The sequence below is a fragment of the Apium graveolens genome, chromosome 7, assembly GCF_009905375.1.
Source record: "Apium graveolens cultivar Ventura chromosome 7, ASM990537v1, whole genome shotgun sequence".
Classification (NCBI taxonomy): domain Eukaryota; kingdom Viridiplantae; phylum Streptophyta; class Magnoliopsida; order Apiales; family Apiaceae; genus Apium; species Apium graveolens.
The window spans coordinates 197,512,165-197,531,812 of NC_133653.1; the positions used below are offsets into that span (position 1 = coordinate 197,512,165).

At 36.7% G+C, this 19,648-nt stretch overlaps 1 protein-coding gene across 1 annotated transcript; it reads left to right on the top strand.

The window, feature by feature from the left end:
• Positions 1 to 10,781: 10,781 nt before the first annotated feature.
• Positions 10,782 to 13,089, top strand: LOC141672822 (pentatricopeptide repeat-containing protein At1g10270-like). Its single transcript, XM_074479505.1, has one exon. It carries the CDS (start codon positions 10,889 to 10,891, stop codon positions 12,599 to 12,601), a length of 1,713 nt encoding a protein of 570 aa, XP_074335606.1. The 5' UTR covers positions 10,782 to 10,888; the 3' UTR covers positions 12,602 to 13,089.
• Positions 13,090 to 19,648: the final 6,559 nt, after the last annotated feature.

Below are 19,648 nucleotides of genomic sequence, written 5' to 3' on the forward strand. Positions count from 1 at the left end.
GCAGAAAATGAGCTGACTTGGTAAATCTATCCACTATAAGCCAAATGGCATCATGATTAACTTTTGTGATTGGTAACCCCAACTATGAAATCCATGGTGATATGCTCCCACTTCCACTCTGGAACTTTCCATGGCTGTAGTAATCCACTTGGTCTCTGATGCTCTGCTTTAACTCTTTTGACATGTATAACATCTGCTAATTCATTCCAAAAATTTCTCTCTTCATATCTGGCCACCAATAATTTTCCTTTAAATCTCTCTACATCTTGATACTCTCTGAGTGAATTGAATACTTTAAATTATGAGTTTTCTGTAAAATTTCATTCTTCAACTCCGTCACTGGTGGATTCCAAATTCTAGAAGAAAACCTAAGAATACCTCGACCATCCTTTTTATGTGCACAATTCTTCACTTACTAAATGATTTATATCCTGATTCGTTATCTCTTCCTGACACTTCTTTATCTTTTCTAACAATTCCGATTGAAAACTTATACTCATACATTCTTACTCCTTTTTAGATCATGAACCCTGACTTCCAATTCCAACTTCTAGAATTCCATAGATAATTTTGCTGGTATATTCTCTATGTTCATTCTCCCTCCTTCTTTCCCATCTCTTACCACTACATTTGCTTTTCCTCGGAAGTTCATACTTCAAACTCTTATGGTCCATATATATCTCCATCCTTCTCTATACTTATAATATTTCCCAATCTTTCAAAACAAATATTATGGTTGCTTTTAATTCCCAATTATGAGTAGGGTACTTCTGCTCATAAGGTTTCGGTTGTCTGGATGCATATGCAATTACTTTATTGCTTTGCGTCAACACACATCCTACTCCCTTACGAGAAGTATCACTATAAACTACCAAATCTCTCTGATACTTTCAAAGTGATAAAATAGGTGTTGTAACCATTCTTTCATTTAACTTCGCAAAACTTTCTTCACCCTTATTCATTTCATATAACTTTTTTGCTTTTCCTGGTTAGCTTCACCCAAAATATTGCAACTTTCAAGAAATCTTGCACAAATTTCTGATAGTAACTGGCCCATGATAAAATTTCTTATTTTTGTTGGTGCTTCTGATCTTTCTTCACTCATACTATCTTTAAATTTTTCTGCTGAATCCCCCCTTGTCTCCTCCTTACTGACTATCTATATTAAGAATTATACTTTCTACCATTAAAGTTTTCACCTGGTAAACTTTTTATACCGCTTCCTTCTTCTTTGACTCTTCAGCTATCAGTTGCATGATTCTTCATAAGTATCACAAGTATATCTTATCCAGATTCCTCTTTCAAGATTCTACTTATCAAATTTAAATATCGATGGTATACCAGTTCATCCAGCTAACATTTCTAGAATTTTGTAACAACAGTACAGAGTTCTGAAAATTATCTTTGATATGTCCATAAGTTCAATCTTCACTTGGTAATATACCCAACCTTAAATCAATCTTATAGAAATACCTTGCTTCGTTCATTTATTTAAACAAACCATTGGTTCGAGGTAACATATATCTGCTCTTGAGAGTAAACTTGTTGAGCTTTCGCTAACACATAAGCTCACCCTTCCATTTTTCTTATTAACACGTCGTGTCGGTGTACTTTAGGGGTACGCTAGGTCCAGTTGCTTTTTCTTCTAATCATCTCATGCGTTTGCTCTGGTAACTTCTTCATGTTATCTGGTGCCATTCTGTGCGAGGCTTTGAACGCTGGCTTCATTTCAAGTGCTAAATCAATCATAAACACATTTTCTTTATCTAAAGGAAATATTAGTAACTCATCTGGAAATATATCTTGAGACTGTAAAATCTTCAAGTTCGGTTTGCTCCGGACTCTTAGTCATAATCGTCATAGCACTTATATTTTAGTCACTGTAATCTTAAATCATTCTTAACAAATTATTTACTTTCCTTTGTCCTTTAAACTTCTTCATGTTTTCATTTGGCGTCTTCAGAACTATCTTCCATCACGACGGTCTACCTGGGCATCACACTTGAATAGTTAATCCACTCTTGAAAATAATGTCAAATCCTCTTATCTCAAATGATATCAATTCTTCGCAGCTTATTGCCAGAAATATCGATTCCGCCATTGGTACTTACTTATTCAATAACTGTATGTTCTTTACTTGCTAGTCCTTTAGTCATTAAATTATTGATTCAACAGGATAATTCATCTTATCAATAAAACCTTGAGAGATACATGATCAAATTGCTCTCACATCTTTCAATACTTTAACGCATTAGGTATCCGCGATAATCTTCCACGTTATCACATCCATATTCTAAATAACATATTTCTCAGGAAAATCACAAATTCTCGTTCTCGGAGACGTATTCTTTATTGAAGTAGATTCCCTTGACTCGTAATGCATCCCTGGCTAGGGCCAGTGATTTGCAATTTTCACCATATGCCCTTATTTCCTTTCCATGCATGAGAGGTAGATGAGACTTTGCCCGCTGGGTGTATAATATGTTGAATTTTGTTTAAAAAGCCCTCACAAGGAATAACGGTACAACGAAACAACTAGAAGGATTCACAATTTTAATAAACTTAGAGTTGAAAAGAAAGAAGAAGTAATGATTTGAATATGAATGAGACAACCACATTGGTACTTAAGATGGCCAGTCTTTCATACCGTATGGCATACAACACATGATTAGGTGGCGTCCCACCCGACTCTTCGTCATTCCGACAAAATGTCTCATCATAACACTATTTGTCCCAATCAGAAAACAAAACCTGAGGGGAACAATTAAATTTGAAAGGAATACAAAATCCTTCTTTTTGATATCATCAGAAAGAATTTATTAAGAAAATGAGTTCATACATTTTTAGGAATTAAAAAGGCATGTATTCTGTAATGTTGAGGACAAGAATGATACCATTGGTCACCATCCACATCTCACTTGTATTCATCTTTCGAGCTTGCTCGATCATTTCCCACTTGTATCACATAACAACTTTAGAAGTATGCTAAAATGCCTTCGCAACTAAGCATTATGGTAGATTCTTACTTGTTAAGTCTCGCGTCTGTAACGTCGCACCTACACGTATAATACTTTAATAATTTGATCATAATGGCGTTCTTATCAGATAACTTTGAGTTTCCACTTTTTAATTTGGAATAACCATGAATCATTCAACATAGCGATCATCTTATTAATAATATTCTTCCTTTAGAAAAGTCTGAAAATTTTCTCAATCTTCTTCGATCATACTCAGGCTTCCGTTTAATTAATGAATTCTTCGAATTAACAATATTGAATCTGAAACAACATTCTTCCAGATAATCCGGGTCCTTTAACTAACAAGAAACTCAAGTAGTAACTTGACAACCAAGGTTTAAAACTTATTTTATTCAAAAAGGCCTTTGGAAATTTTGTGAGGAAAATCTTTTTCGAAAACTTGTTAAAAATTTTGAAAATTTTGAAAATCACACCTCCGGTTGTCCTTACTGTATGAGTTGGTTGTTGTCCTTCTTATGACCAGATACCAAGTTAAAGAAACAATCACTCAAAGGTCCATTCACTTCCATTTATCTCCTCTCCTTCATTGGGGTCTATTACTTTCCGTAATCAATGAAAACTTCCGCTATCGTTGCACGTTATCTTATTTGTAACTTCACGTTAAGGCTCCCATACTGGTAGTACTTCCGTTAACCACTTTGCAATCATTAAGTGGAACAGACTATCCAATAGTCAACAAGTCATCTAATGTCACATCATTACAATATCATTAATTTCAAGAAATCTTCAGATCCCTAATCTCCTCTAACTCTCTCTCTTCAACACTTATCTACTCCATTTCATAAGCTAGTCATGAGTGGCCTAATTACTAACAGCTTCTTGTAACCTGATAACAGCCATCCTCCGGAACACTTAAATCTTCTTTCTAAACTCCTTCTCACCTTAATTTGTATATTAATACTCACCATTTACTGCAGCTATCGTGTCCCTTCTCGCAAATGTTGTTGTTTCATTGGAAATGTTTTCAAACTGAGGATATAAAATATGGTGTATAGTAAACAGAAAAGATACATCCATAGTTAAATGTTCAAAAGAACAAGAATAAGCAAATAAAGGTTCTTGAATAGGTAGTCTCATATCAAAAGATGATAGAATAGCGTTGAAAACCTTGGAGAGGCGCAACTGTCATAACAGAAGGTAATACCATTAATACTAATGGAAGAACAAGGCGTAAATCGAATATGGGAAAAGATGACGATCCTTAAACGGAAAGCTCCAAATGATCAGTCGATGCAGGGAAATCAGGATCAGCCATTGTCGTTGCCTGAATATCACGTCGCTAGTTGAGAATCCCGAATCGCAACACGACCCGTGCCGGAGACCTACTATACATTCGCACTCAAACTCACGATAACCTATCTTTCTATTTCCTATTCCTAATCCTAACCCTCTACCCAATCCTGACAATCTAGGCTTGTTTCAGTGACTTATAACCTGTAGCTCTGATACCAACCTGTGGCGCCCTCTAAACCCGGGTCAGAAGTTTGGGGTCCACAACACATACTCAATATATAAACCTGAATATAAAATATTATTTACAATGACCCTGCTTTACATAACCACGGATCGCAACAGGTTAAAGTATGAAAACAAGCCACAACCTTAACTTTTATTACAACGTACCAAATCCCAACTAATTTAATTTACAACTGATATGAAATTATTCTTACAACCTTACTATCTCACTACTGCAATAAGCTCCTGCTAGCTCGATCAATCATAATCTGGAATCCTAGCTCGAACATTGAACTGTGAAACCTCGCTATCAACTGTATCCTTTGTAACTGTAGCATACATAAAAAGATTTGCAAGAGTGAGCTAACTAGCTCAGCAAGTCATATCATTATTCACTGAGGTTAAACAATAATAAACAAGATGATTCAAAGGAATCAAGTTTCTTGTTAAATAACCAATAGAATTGGATATTTATTTTAAGTTTTTAAAACCAAGGTTAGGCTGCTGATCAGTCACGCACTAACCCCGAGCAAAGCACACAGCATTGCTCTAACTACTGGATCCAAGGCACACATTGGCCTAACTTGACCATTGATATGGTCTGACCACGAATCTGGTCTACACAAAGAAAACTATCCAATTCTAAAGCAGTTCAATATGATAAACAACAGAATTCAATAAAACCTGATCATAATCAATAACAATAAAACTTTTGTATAAAAGCATGGTAAAATTCATGGTTACTGAAAGGGTATGTCGAAGTACATGAAAGAAGTGGCCTCCAGTCTGCAGGACAATCGGGTATTAGATGAATAATATTTTTACAGGGTTTCAATACTTTGATGTCACAAGGTATGGTTAAGTATAAAAGTTCTGCATGTTTAAAACAATTTTGTTGCAGTGTTTGGTATGTGATGGTTATATATTTGTGGAGTAGTATCGTATATGTGTGGTTTAATATTTGGTAAATCAACCAGAAATGGTTCACAAAAAATAAGGCTTACAGCTCAAGATCAAATGATGTGGCTCAGGTTCAAGGCTGAAGGATTCAAAGTATTTCCAATTTAAAACAGAGCTATTTTGAGTATTAACAATATGTCACAACAGAATTTAGAAATATTTGCAATATATCTCGAGAAAGGTTTAGAAGTACTTGCCTTATCATAATCGATTTCAACTTCACTTGTACTTATCTACTGACTCCATTCAACAATCACTCGTCTGCTTTTCTTATGCCTCGCTTCTATTCCCTGATTACTTGCTGTATTTTCTACACGTCAATTCTATTTTCTGATCACCTGCTTCCCTTTCTTATGCCTTGCTTACTCTGCTAGGCATTATAAATATCTATCAATATTTAACTCATACGATTCTATTCGACATACATTTCTATCTACCCTTCGTTTCACCCAAATCCGATTAACGGATCGAAAGTTAGGCTATAAACAAGTAATCACCGAATATATAGACCGATGGTCAACCAACAAGTCACATATAACACATAACATGTCAAATAATCAATGGTATATCGTTTATAAAGAAGTCTCGGGTCATAAACAGGCTTTCAGGTAATTAAAATGATTTTTAAAACATTTTTCGGAATTAAAACGGGTCGTTGGATCAATTTCAGAGTAATAAACGGGTTCGGTTGGCCAATTCTGGCTTCAAAACAATTTTATAATAATTATCGAGCCTTGAAAATAATTTAAAATAATATTTTAAAGCTCGAAACTATTTTCCGGAATTTTTAAATCAATTTAAAATAATTAAATCCAATTAAATAATCAATCAAAATTAATTAATAACTAATTAAACTAATTAACCAATTAATATTTAAATTAATTGATCAATTAATCAATTAATTATTAATTAAAACTAATTAATTAAATAATTTAAATTTATTTTTGAATTAAAAACAAATTTTGGAATTAAAATAATCATTTTCAGAATTTTAAATAGTTAAAACTATTTTATTTTTATTTTTAAAATCATTTTATAAAAAGAAATCCTATTTTTGAAAAGTTTATAAACAGAAATCTAGTTTTTGAAAAAAATTCAATACAGAAGTATAATTTTTGTAAATTTATAAAACTGGGGTATGAAGTCTGAATATTGGAGACAACTACAGGGGCCAAATTGAAGTTTGCCACCCCTGTGTCTTCTCCGACGAACTCCCGCCGGCCGGACTCCATGGCCGCCGCCATGGAGCTTTTCCGACGGCTGGAAACGTCCCAGAAACATGCCAAAAATTGCAGGGTTCAAGAGCAGATTATCAGGGACTCAAATATCACAATTAATCCAGGAAAGCATTCGTAATTCAGCCGGAAAATTAACCGGAAAAATCCCGCCGCCGCCTGGGTTTGTTTTCCGGCGATATTCAAGTTACACAATCCAGAGGTCGTCGGTTAACAAGCTACACATGAATCGATTTGTTTTTCCACGATTTACTCAATGATGTAATCAATTTCAGCTTTCAATCCCAAACAAAGAAACGCCTAAATCTAATTAAGAACATTCAAACTATTAAAAACCCTAGTTCATCAATTCGAGAATCAAACCCTAATTTGAACATGTTATTGAACTCCAAATTTGAAGTATAATATACCAAAATGATCAGGAAAACAAGCTCTACAACATACAATCATCAAATCATTCAAACAACCATCCGTACAAAAATTCATAATTTTACACCAAGAAATTCGAATATAAATAATTAAATAGAAAATCACCTGATATTTCTGGGTTGAAATTGATGGAAGATTTGGATTCTAGATTTCAGTAGCTTCGTTTTGAGTATATGTACGCCAAAATCGGATATCGATAACGCCTTCGAATTTGTGTTTGATTACGAAGAACAAATTAGAGTTAAAGTATTTTCTCTGTAAAAATTCTGTAAATACTGTTTGCAAATGATTTCCGGTACAAAATAAAATACGGTAGAGGCTATTTATAATTACGGGAAATTATTATCCCGTTGGATCATTCTGGATATAAAATGGTACGTTTATTTATAAAAACTGATCCAAACGGTACCGGTTTTCGAGATAATTATCCAAATCAGTACAATTTGTATTGCGGTCTTGGTCTCAGCGCCTGGTTACACGTATAACGAAGTGATAATTGTGATAGTTTAATAAAAAAAGCTCTCGTTTATCAAAATACGAGTTTTATTGATTTACCGAAACGAATATTGTATCGAAAATGTTGCGCCGGGACCCGCACAGGACAAACCGTACGCCGGATCGAAAAAGTCGAAACATGAAAAATGCTCGGAATATTGCAATTAGGTTAGGAAGGAGTTCTCGGAAGAGTTTCGGGTTCTAAAAACGTAACAACGGATGACGTCGGTTGGTTCCCGTTTTTATAAAATAGATTTTAAATACCCGGAAAAAGATTTTATAAAATTCATATAATTCCTATAAATTCATAAATCAACATAAAAATAAATAGGAAGATATGACAATTATCTATATTTTATTTTGGACATATAAAAATTAAAATACTCAATTAATAATATTTTTAAATATCCAAACACATTTAACACTTAACAATTAATTCACAGAATAGATATTGAATACATAAAATAATTATACGATATATCCCGGATATTACAACCAATCCACAATTGTTCCGTGATTGAATGATAGCAACGCATTCATAAATTTGGGAAGGTACTCATAAGACTCTTCAGAAGACTTGAATATAGCTTTTTATGTCATCTCTCTTGCATGTCTAATCTTCCTTCTTGAAGGTCTATATCCAAAGTGGCTCACAGCAGTAGCCTCTAATACATTCTCCGAGACACTTGGATCTGCATCTATCTGTGCACTAATTACATGTGAAATATTTGAAGAGGTCAAGTTGTAGTGATCCTGTGTGATGTTTGGGTTGACACATGTGTGTGGACCCTTAGTTTCCATAATTTCGAAAAAATTATGGATTGCTCTCTTTCTAGTTCTCAACATCCATTCACAACTTGTTATCTTCCTCTTGCACTCCACTTCCCAATTCATTGCATCTGATCTTACCACCTTTATCTCTTGGTGGTTGGCAATATGAACATCCCTCACTACACGCATCAACTCATTTTTTGAATGAAACATTATTCCTTTTCGTAACTCTGAAGCATTGGAAATATCAAGAGATTTATTTAGAACCGGCTCATGAAAAGATGCTACCATTGATGACCCATCAAAAGAATTGTAGAAAGGGATGTCTTCATCTCTAAATTCAAAACTTCCTCTAGAGTTAGTGTCACTATCAACCCGACTTGTGCACCTACTAGAACTTCCACTTGAAATACTTTCACTCACTCCACCACTAATGTCACCACTAACTCCACCACTAACTCCACCACTTTCACTAGTTCGCAATTTTTTTGAACCATGTGAGCTTGAACCTCTTTCCCCACTTACGGACTTCTCACCCCTTACATTCGAATATTCCGCGGAACTAGTTGAAATTTTGTCTACATAGAGTTCTACGTAGTTTCTCAAACTTAAAAAATCCACCGACTCAAACATATATTCAACGTCTTCATCATCAAACATCGGAGTTATTTCAAACATATTTGTTGAAGGATTAAAAAATCTACGGGATATATTTAGCTTATACAAAGTGTTATCCGTCCACAACTTTGTATTTAAAAGATTCACTAACCCTTCAAAAGTAAGATTAAACCCTAATTTCACCAATCTAGTCATTTTTCTATCATATTTAACCCCTTCTACATCATCGATTATAATATTTCCATCATAATAAACCCAATCCCAAATAAAATCACTTTGTGAAGACATTGTACCCAATAAAAATATAGTTAGGATTGTAGAAATAGAATGAGTACCTTAAATTACCCAATTGAATATGCAACCTTCATCTTCATTATAAGAGATTCACTTTATTGTATGAAAGCAACAATAATATACGGCAGTGTTCACATAATTTGAGAGAATAAAACTAAACCAAAGGTCTGTTTTGTGTTTTGTGTCTATCGGAGATAGTAGCAGTAGTGTACAAATAAGGCTAATACGCATTTTAAAAATACATAATAAATATTACCCATTACAAATATACGTAACAGGCATTAAAAATACATATAACACACGATATGCAAATACGTATTAGCGGTTACCCTCAGGCCATATGCGTATTACAATTCATGTATATAAATATTTTATGGTTGTTACATGCTTGTGCAATGCGTATTACCTTCACCCAACTCTAAAATGCGTATTTACATTTAAAATGTTCAAATAGATTATATTTTTTTTCTTTAAAAAAAATATGTTAAAATTTAGATAAAAATTAAATTAATTTTTTAAAATAATTATTTTTTAAAATTCAATGGTGTGTTACTCTAATTTTACAATATTTAATATTTTAGGGTTCAACCATTCCTATTTGGGTTTTAGAAATTTGTAAAATAAAAATTAAAAATAATACAACAGTTTAGGGTTTAGGATTTAGAGTTTAGGGCTAAAGGCCCTAAACTCTAAATCCTAAACCCCAACTTAATCTAGGGTTTAGGGCGGCCCTAAACCCTAGGAGCCAAACTCTAATTTAATTTAATAAATTTTAATATTTTAGGGTTCAACCATTTCTTTTTGGGTTTTAGAAATTTGTAAAATAAAAACAAAAATAATACAACAGTTTAGGGTTTAGGATCTGGAGTTTCAGGCCCTAAACTCCAGAACCTAAACCCTAATTTAATCTAGGGTTTAGGGCCTTTAAGCTCTAAACCCTAGGAGCCGAATTATAATTTAATTTAACAATTTTTAATATTTTAGGGTTTAACCATTTCTATTTGGGTTTTAGAAATCATTTAAAAAAATAAAAATAACACAACGAATTCTAGTTTAATTTAACAATTTTTAATACTTTCGAACGTTAAAAATTTATTATTTTCAGAAATTATTTTAAATTCGAAATAGAAACACCCATTATACAAATGCGTGCGTAATGTGTTTGATTACAAAATATCTATAAAAATGATTATAATACGTATAGTGAAAATGCATATTAGGCATTACCTGTACAATAAATGCGTAATAAGCTTAGAATTAAAAAATAAATAAAAAATAAATATACCCATTAGAGCAATGCGTGATAGACTGGAAAACACATTCTTTGATGACTTATTAGTTATTACCTGCTTTTTGTATGCGTATTTGGTTCTGTTTTTATTAATAAAAAAAATTATTTGTATTATGCATACTGAAAATGCTAAAAATGGTCATCCTTCTCGCGCTGTGGTACTTCTGTTATACTTTCAAAAAAAACTGTTATTTGCGTCCTTGGTCCTGTTAAGGATTAAAGTTCCCATATTCATTTCTAGGGTTTAACTAAGCTAAAACCCTCACACCTAAAATCTCTCTCTCTCTCAATTCTCGCCCAAAATGACACTTTACCGCTTACTCCTGCGCACCCTAACCCGCACCCACCCCCTCTCCCCCCACCCCACCCTCTTAATCCCCCTTCGCACACTCGCCTTCTCCTCCGCCGAAGAAGCCGCCGCCGAGCGTCGCCGTCGCAAACGCCGCCTCCGAATTGAACCCCCTCTCCACGCCCTCCGTCGTGACAACCAAACTCCTCGCCCTCCACGTGATCCCAACGCCCCTCGTCTCCCCGACACCACCTCTTCTCTCGTCGGCCCTCGCCTCTCTCTCCATAACCGCGTCCAGTCCCTAATTCGTGCTGGCGATCTCGATAACGCCTCCGTCATTGCCCGTAAATCGGTCTTTTCTAATCCTAGACCTACTGTTTTTACTTGTAATGCTGTTGTTGCTTCTATGCATAGGGTTAAACGATACAAGGATTTAATTGAATTGTTCGATTATTTCTTTAAGCAGTCGAATATTGTTCCTAATGTGGTTAGTTATAATTATTTGATGAATGCGCATTGTGATATGGGAAATGTGGATCTTGCTTTAGGGGTTTATAGACATATTATTGAGAATGCGCCTTTTTCGCCTTCTGCTGTTTCGTATAGGCATTTAACGAAAGGGTTAGTTGATGCGGGACGGATTGGGGAAGCTGTGGGTTTGCTTAGGGAAATGCTTAGTAAAGGGCATGGAGCAGATTCGTTGGTTTATAATAATTTAATTTTGGGGTTTCTTGAGTTGGGGAATTTGGAGAAGGCAAATGAGCTTTTTGATGAGTTAAAGGAGAGGTGTTTGGTTTATGACGGGATTGTGACTGGTACTTTTATGGATTGGTATTTTAAACAAGGGAAGGAGAGGGATGCAATAGAAGCCTATAAGTATTTGTTGAGTAGAGAGTTTAGGATGGTTCCACCTACTTGTAATGTGCTTTTAGAAGTTTTGCTTAGGTATGGGAGGAAGGTTGAAGCCGAGGCTTTGTTTAATAAAATGTTGGATGATCACACTCCGCCTACGATACAGGCTGTGAATTCTGATACTTTTAATATAATGGTTAATGAGTGTTTTAAAGAGGGGAGGATTTCTGAGGCGTATGAGGTGTTTAAGAGAGTGGGTAAGGGTGCCAAGTCGAAGCCTTTTATGATGGATGTTGGAGGGTCTAATAATATGATAATGAGATACTGCGAACATGACATGGTGGATGATGCCGAGAAGATTTTTTTGGAATTATGCGGAAGGTCGTTGAATCCGGATGTTACGACTTATAGAACTTTAATTGATGCGTATTTCAAGGCGGGGAGGGTTGATACTGCTTTGGAAAAATATGTTCAAATGGTGGATAAAGGTTTACGGGTGCTTCCTCGTTACGCTGACAGGTGGTTTTCACTTCTGATTGAAAATGGTAAAGTTAGGGAATGTGAATCCTTATTGAGTATAATGGCAACGAGAGAAGTGAAACCTGATGTCTCGACGTATGATATTGTGATTCGCGGGCTTAGCGAACAGGGGAACTTTGATGTTATTCTCAAGCTCGTTGAACAGATGGTTAGAGTTGGTGTAGGCATTCCTTCAGCACTTGAGCAATTTCTGACTGAGCTTTTTGGCAAAGAAGGGCGAGGCGAAGAGATTGATAGACTTGTACATATGAGACATGCTCCATATGCAGAACCCCCTCAAACAGCCAGACTAACAGCTGGAACACCTCATACAGGCAGACCACTTCCATCTTGAGTTTTAGGTACAGAATTGCGTAACTACCTGTTTCAACCATTGCATAACTCCCCGTTTCAATCATTTTTCATATGCTCTATGCAAAATAAAAAAAGAAAACGCAAAAAATCATGTGAGTATATATGAGCACTTAAGTTGCTGCAAGCTAAGGTGGTATCTTTGCTGAACAATTATGATCATGGATCATGTGCTTTGTTGCCTCTGACTGATTACGAATTAATTGTACCAGGGACCTTTCTGTATTTATTGTAGTTATTTCTATTGGCAATAACAGAGACAATCTTTTGATTTATATGTAATAATTTTAGGTGTATTCTAAACTCGCATTTCCCTGTAAGAGGAACGTAGGTTTGCTCTTTCTATCATCTATGTTGTGGTCCATACCTGAAACATGCTTTGTTTAAAATTCCAGACTCTATTCTCAGTTACATATAGTATATATAAAACAAAACCTCCATGATGCAGGAACTCTTTCCATGCTTCTCATATGCCATTTCAAGGTTTTGTGTACATGTAATATACAAAATGTAATAATAGCCTACACTGATAATATCTGTACTGCCAAATAATGTACAAGTCGTATCTTGAAACATGCTAGAGTGGGGTTTTTTAATGGGATTTTAGGGTTTGTTTACTCCTCTGGCTCATGGTGGTAATTGGCCTGGCAGTTGTTGCTTTCTATGCTGTGATACTTCAAAGTAGACTTAATTTTACAGCACTGATGAATGCTAACAAAAATTTGATGTTACATTCAGCGAGTAATTAAGGCAGAATTGGAAGCTTTAAAATACAGTAAGTTAAATATATTAAACCTATTAAAAGTCTTTTCCGTTTTTAGTTGGGCACTGACATGGATAAAAACTTTTAATTTTCATTTGATATATTTTTTTCTTTCTTAATGAAGATGCATGAAATATCATGAGAGTAAAAAACTTTGTTAAACACAACACGAGTTTGGAACAGCAGCATAAATCTAAAAAAATAGCTAATTAGTATTTTAGATACTATTTGTAGTCATGTTTTATAATTTTATTTATTTTTTTTAAAAAAAATATGTTTAAAATATGTATCCCCTTGCCGTCATGGATCCTCCACCTATCAGATTTACTAATCCGGTTCAAATTTAATGGTCCTGTATTTTGGAGCCAAATGGTGCCTCCCGAGTCCTGACCAGTTTCCGAATAAGAATGACTAAATGACAGGGATTTAATAATAACCTGGCATCAAGTTTATATCACCATTCTTCAAGTGAAGGAGAAGCAGAGAGAACCCTATACTTATAACTTACTTCTCTGTAACATTTTTCACATCTATGGGGCAATAAAAGTCGAGGGTGAAAACATTTTCGTAAAAAAATCAGAGCTAAGCAAAAAACAACACCCCGTCTCAATTTTGGTAATTAAAAGGCAAAAGATCAATGTAACACGTAAGAATTTTTTGGTCTGCAAGACAAGCTGCTACCCTCATTCTGGATTTCGTGGATTTCGAGGAAGATAAGAAGATTCTCGTAATCTTGGAAAGACCTTTCTTGGCTACAGGCGGTATCTTGATATATGTGCAAAAAGGTGAACTTACTACGAGGGTGCAAGATCAGAATGTAACATTCAATGTATTCAATGCGATGAAATTCCCTACAGAAGATGAGGAGTGTTTCAAGGTGGATTTGATTGATTTTGCAATTACTTCAGAACTTGATCATGTGCTAAGGTCTGATACCTTAGAAAAAGCCTTATTGGGGGAATTTGACAGTGATGATGAGGAAGACAATGAGCAACTACAATATCTAAATGATTCTCCTTGGAAGCGAAAGCTAGACATGCCATTTGAATCTCTTGGTAATACTGATCTCAAGAATGCTGAGGGAAGGCTCAAACGATTTATTGAGGAAGTACCTACTTTGGAGCTTAAACCATTGCCTGAACACTTGAGGTATGCTTTTTTAGGTGATGCATCTACTTTGCCTGTTATTATTGCATCTGACCTTTCAGGTAGTGATGAGGACAAACTCTTGAGGATCTTGAGAGAATTCAGATTGACCATCGGATGGACTATAGCAGATATAAAAGGGATCAACCATTCGTACTACATACATAAAATTCTGCTAGAGAAAGGTAGCAAGCCGACTGTTGAGCAACAACGAAGACTTAATCCTATCATGAAAGAAGTGGTGAAGAAATAAATTCTAAAGTGGCTGAATGCAGGAATCATATATCCTATTTCTGACAGTTCTTGGGTGAGCCCCGTGCAATGTGTACCTAAGAAATGAGGTATTACTGTGGTAGCAAATGAGAAGAACGAGCTCATCCCCACTCGAACAGTCACCGGATGGAGGGTATGCATGGACTACAGGAAGTTGAATAAAGCCACGAGGAAGGATCACTTCCCTCTTCCATTTGTTGATCAGATGCTTAACAGGTCGGCTCGTCATGAGTATTATTGTCTTCTGGATGGCTATTCGTGCTACAATCAAATTTGCATTGCACCGGAAGATCAAGAAAAGACTAGTTTCACTTGTCCATTTGGCACGTTTGCTTTTCGCAGAGTTTCTTTTGGCTTATGTGGTGCACCTGCCACTTCTCAGAGATGCATGATGGCCATATTCTCTAATATGATTGGAAATAATGTCGAAGTGTTCATGGGCGACTTCTCCGTCTTTGGACATTCGTTTGATGAATGTTTGAATAATCTTCGTTTGGTGCTAAAAAGGTGTGTGAAAACCAATCTAGTGCTCAACTGGGAAAAATGTCACTTCATGGTGCAAAGCATCATTCTTGGGCATAAGGTCTCTAGCAAGGGCCTTGAGGTGGATAAAGCCAAGGTAGGAGTCACTGAAAATCTTCCGCCACCCATTTCTGTTAAGGGAATCCGTAGTTTTCTTGGTCATGCGGGTTTTTATCGGCGTTTCATCAAGGACTTCTTTAAGATATCTAAGCCGTTGTGCAACTTGCTCGAGAAAGATGTGCCTTTCAAATTTGATGATGGATGCTTGGCAACATTCGAGACTCTCAAGAGTTTAATAATTGCACCAGTTATTACGGCACCTGATTGGAGAGAACCTTTTGAGATGATGTGTGATGCAAGTGATTATGCAGTGGGAACAGTTCTTGGGCAGCGTAAGAATAATTTCTTTCATGTGGTCTACTATGCTAGTAAAACGCTAAATGGAGCTCAAATGAACTACACCACTACTGAGAAGGAACTTTTGGTTATAGTTTTTGGTTTCGAAAAATTTCGATCTTATCTACTTGGGACAAAGGTGACAGTTTTCACTGATCACGCTGTCATTCGCTATCTGGTCTCAAAGAAGGATTCGAAGCCTAGACTAATTCGTTGGGTGCTCTTGCTACAGGAATTTGAGTTGGAGATCAAGGATCGAAAAGGTACTGAAAATCAAGTAGCTGACCATCTCTCTAGATTGGAGAATCCCGATTCTACTTCACATGATAAGACATTGATCAATGAATCTTTTCCGGATGAGCAGTTATTCGCAGTTCAAGAGGAAGAGCCATGGTTCGCAGACATTGTGAACTATCTTGTCAGCAATATAATGCCTTCTAATATGAATGCGGCTCAAAAGAAGAAGTTTCTGCATGAGGTGAAGTGGTACATGTGGGATGAACCATATTTGTTTAGACAAGGAGCTGACCAGATTATCAGGAGATGTATCCCATTCTGTGAGACGGAGGGGATATTACGAGACTGTCATTCCACAGTTTATGGTGGACATTATGATGGTGAAAAGACAGCAGCTCGTATTCTTCAAGCAGGTTTTTTCTGGCCCACGTTGTTTAAAGATGCACATCAGTTCATTTTAAGGTGTGATCGTTGCCAAAGAGTAGGGAATCTTACTAGAAAGGATGAGATGCCTTTAAATGTGATGCTTGAAGTTGAGGTCTTCGATGTTTGGGGAATCGATTTCATGGGACCATTTATCTCGTCATGCAATAATCAGTGCATCTTGCTGGCAGTTGATTATGTCTCGAAATGGGTAGAAGTCAAGGCTCTACCGACGAATGATGCAAAGGTAGTGTACAGTTTTCTTCATAAGCAGATATTCACAAGGTTTGGAACGCCACGAGTTATCATAAGTGATGAGGGTTCGCATTTCTGCAATCGTAAGTTCACTTCTATGATGCAACGCTACAATGTGAATCATCGCATTGCTACTTCCTATCATCCGCAAACTAATGGTCAAGTTGAAGTGTCTAATAGAGAGATCAAGCACATTCTAGAGAAAGTTGTTTGTCCGTCTAGGAAAGATTGGTCTTTAAAGCTCGATGAAGCTGTTTGGGCTTATAGAACAGCATACAAGACTCCACTTGGGATGTCCCCGTTTCAACTTGTCTATGGTAAGGGATGTCATTTACCTGCGGAGTTTGAGCATAAGGCTTATTGGGCAAAACCTTGATCTGGATGCAGCTGAGAAGAAGCGAATGCTTCAGTTAAATGAACTTGATGAATTTCGACTTCAAGCGTACGAAAACAACAAGATGTACAAGGAAAAAGTAAAAAGGTGGCACGAAAAGAAGCTATCTCCTAAGTCATTTGTGTCGGGGAAACAAGTTCTTCTATTCAACTCTCGTCTCCGACTTTTTTCTGGAAAGTTGAAATCAAGGTGGTCTGGACCATTTATCGTCAAAACTGTGTTTACACATGGAGCGGTGGAGATTTTTGAGAACGATTCGGGCCAAGCATTCAAAATAAATGGTCAGAGATTGAAGCACTATTATGGGGATACGGCAAACCGAGAAGTGGTTAGTGTCGTTTTATTGTCAACTTGATCAAACTACTCTACGTCAAGCTAATGACGTAAAAGAAGCGCTTCTTGGGAGGCAACCCAAGATATGAGACCATAGGAACCCTTAGAATTTAGTACTCTATCTAAAAACCCAAAAAAATCAGAAAAAGATGGTTGAAAAAACCCAAAAACACAACCACAACACTACAAACCCCATTACCCATGATTTTCTTCCTACAAATTAGCCACAACCCCACTCATAATCTAATTCTAACCTTAATCCTACCCTATATATACACATAACCTCTCCATACACATCCCTTATACTTTCAACTTACGAACTCTCTCCTACACACAAAACACAACTCTACAACTCTTATTCTCAGTTTCAATGGCCCCAAAGAGATCTCGAACTGTAGATAGCAGCAGCACCATTCCGACTGCTGATTCTTCAAGAGGTACTGCTGCGAGGCCCCGATTGGTGGATAGGGATGCTGAGGAGGAGTATGCTAGGCTTCTGACTAAGCCGATTTTGAAGGAGAGGGGGTTTTTGCCATCGGGGAGGGATGGTGAGTTATTGCCGATGATTGCAGAGAAGGGTTGGATGACTTTTTGCGAGTCACCTGAGGCGGTCTCGATGAGTGTTGTTCGCGAGTTCTATGCGAATGCCAAGGCCGACAAGAATGGGTATTCTGTTGTTTGTGGGCTTACTGTTGATTATCAGTCTGCGGTGATTCGCCGTGTTATTGGGCAGCGATGAAGGAAGCCCTAGGAGGAGAATTGGAATGAAAAGGCCCCTGAGGATTTTGACTCAGATTTGATTATTGCTACTCTCTGTCAGCCGGGCATGGTGTGGAAGTTTAAGACGGGATCCAACGAGTATCGTTCTTTCCCGGCTGTTGCGATGAACAGGTATGCCCGTGCATGGAATGCCTTTATTTGTGCTAATATTTTACCTTCTTCGCATGTACATGAGGTTACAGTTGAGAGAGCCAGGCTGTTGTGGGGGATTTTGAATGAGGAGTATTATGTGGACCTTGGTGAGTTCATCTACCAAGGGATTTTGAAGTTTTTGAGGGGGAAGTCGCATTACAGCATCCCGTATGCCTCTATTGTCACGAAACTGTGCAAGGTAGTTGGAGTCCACTGGCCTTCTTATGAGCAGCTGCAGATGTCGGCCGCGCCTATTGATTCATCGACGCTGAATGCGATGCAGGAGTGGACGGGTGGAGAGCCTGAGGAGCATGGTTTGGGATATAATCTCTCAGGAGGACGTGCAATAGCTGGTGCTACGATGGCTAGGCCCAGTCAGACTCAGGGGGAGGCAGGTTCTTCCAGAGGATAAGGAGGAGATGGTTCGGGTATGGCTGATGTCCAGTACGGGAGGCTTTCTAGGAGGATGGATGCGATGTATGAGTCGCAGAGTAGGTTTGCGCAGGAGCTCACCCTAGTGCTTGGGACTGCTTTTAGAGGCCTTAGAGCTGACATCCAGTGACCCGTTTTTAGTGAGGACTCTGCTTATCCGCCTCCTGACACTCCACCCTTTGAGGGTGATGATGATGATGATTTCTCTGAGTAGGTATACCCTGTGTTCCTTTCTATTACCTTCACTGGGGACAATAAAGATTTTAAGTTTGGGGGTGGTAGTTAAGGAACATATTTGTGTGTGTGTCATATAGTTGCATTTTCATGTAGTTTAGCTCATATATAGTTGCATATTTTGTCATATAGTTTTTTTTAGTTTTATCAAGGCATATAGCTCATGCATATACCATGATCCCTTTGTGTTGCTTTATCGATTGATATGTGATATTGATGCGAGTATAGTGATAGCGTTCGAGTGATGTTGAATCTTGTTAGGATGACATGCATGCTAGAAACACTTGTAATTTCACTAAGTCTTAAAGTATGCTTAAGGACTAGATTGTTGTCATGGTTTGATGATTTTTGAGGTTAATCTATTGCTTATACTTAGAATATATGATAGACTCTTAATTATAAAAGGCATGAAAAGATAAAATTGGAGTAAAAATTGGAATTCATTTCTATTTGTGGCTAGGCGTCAAATGGCTAGTAGCCGGCTCGTATTGTATGCGAATAGTCTAGGGTTGAGCAAGATGGAGTGAAACACACTTGCTCGGAAATTTAAAAAAAAAAGAAAGAAAAATAAAAAGAAAAAAAAAGAGTGAAAAAAAGAAAAGAAAAAATATGGTTTAATGCATAATTGATCACGAGTGAGCTCTTTGGTATTCGAGTTATTAAGTTCTTAGGGGACTTTGTGCCTAGTGACCTAAGGCTTTTATAGTCTG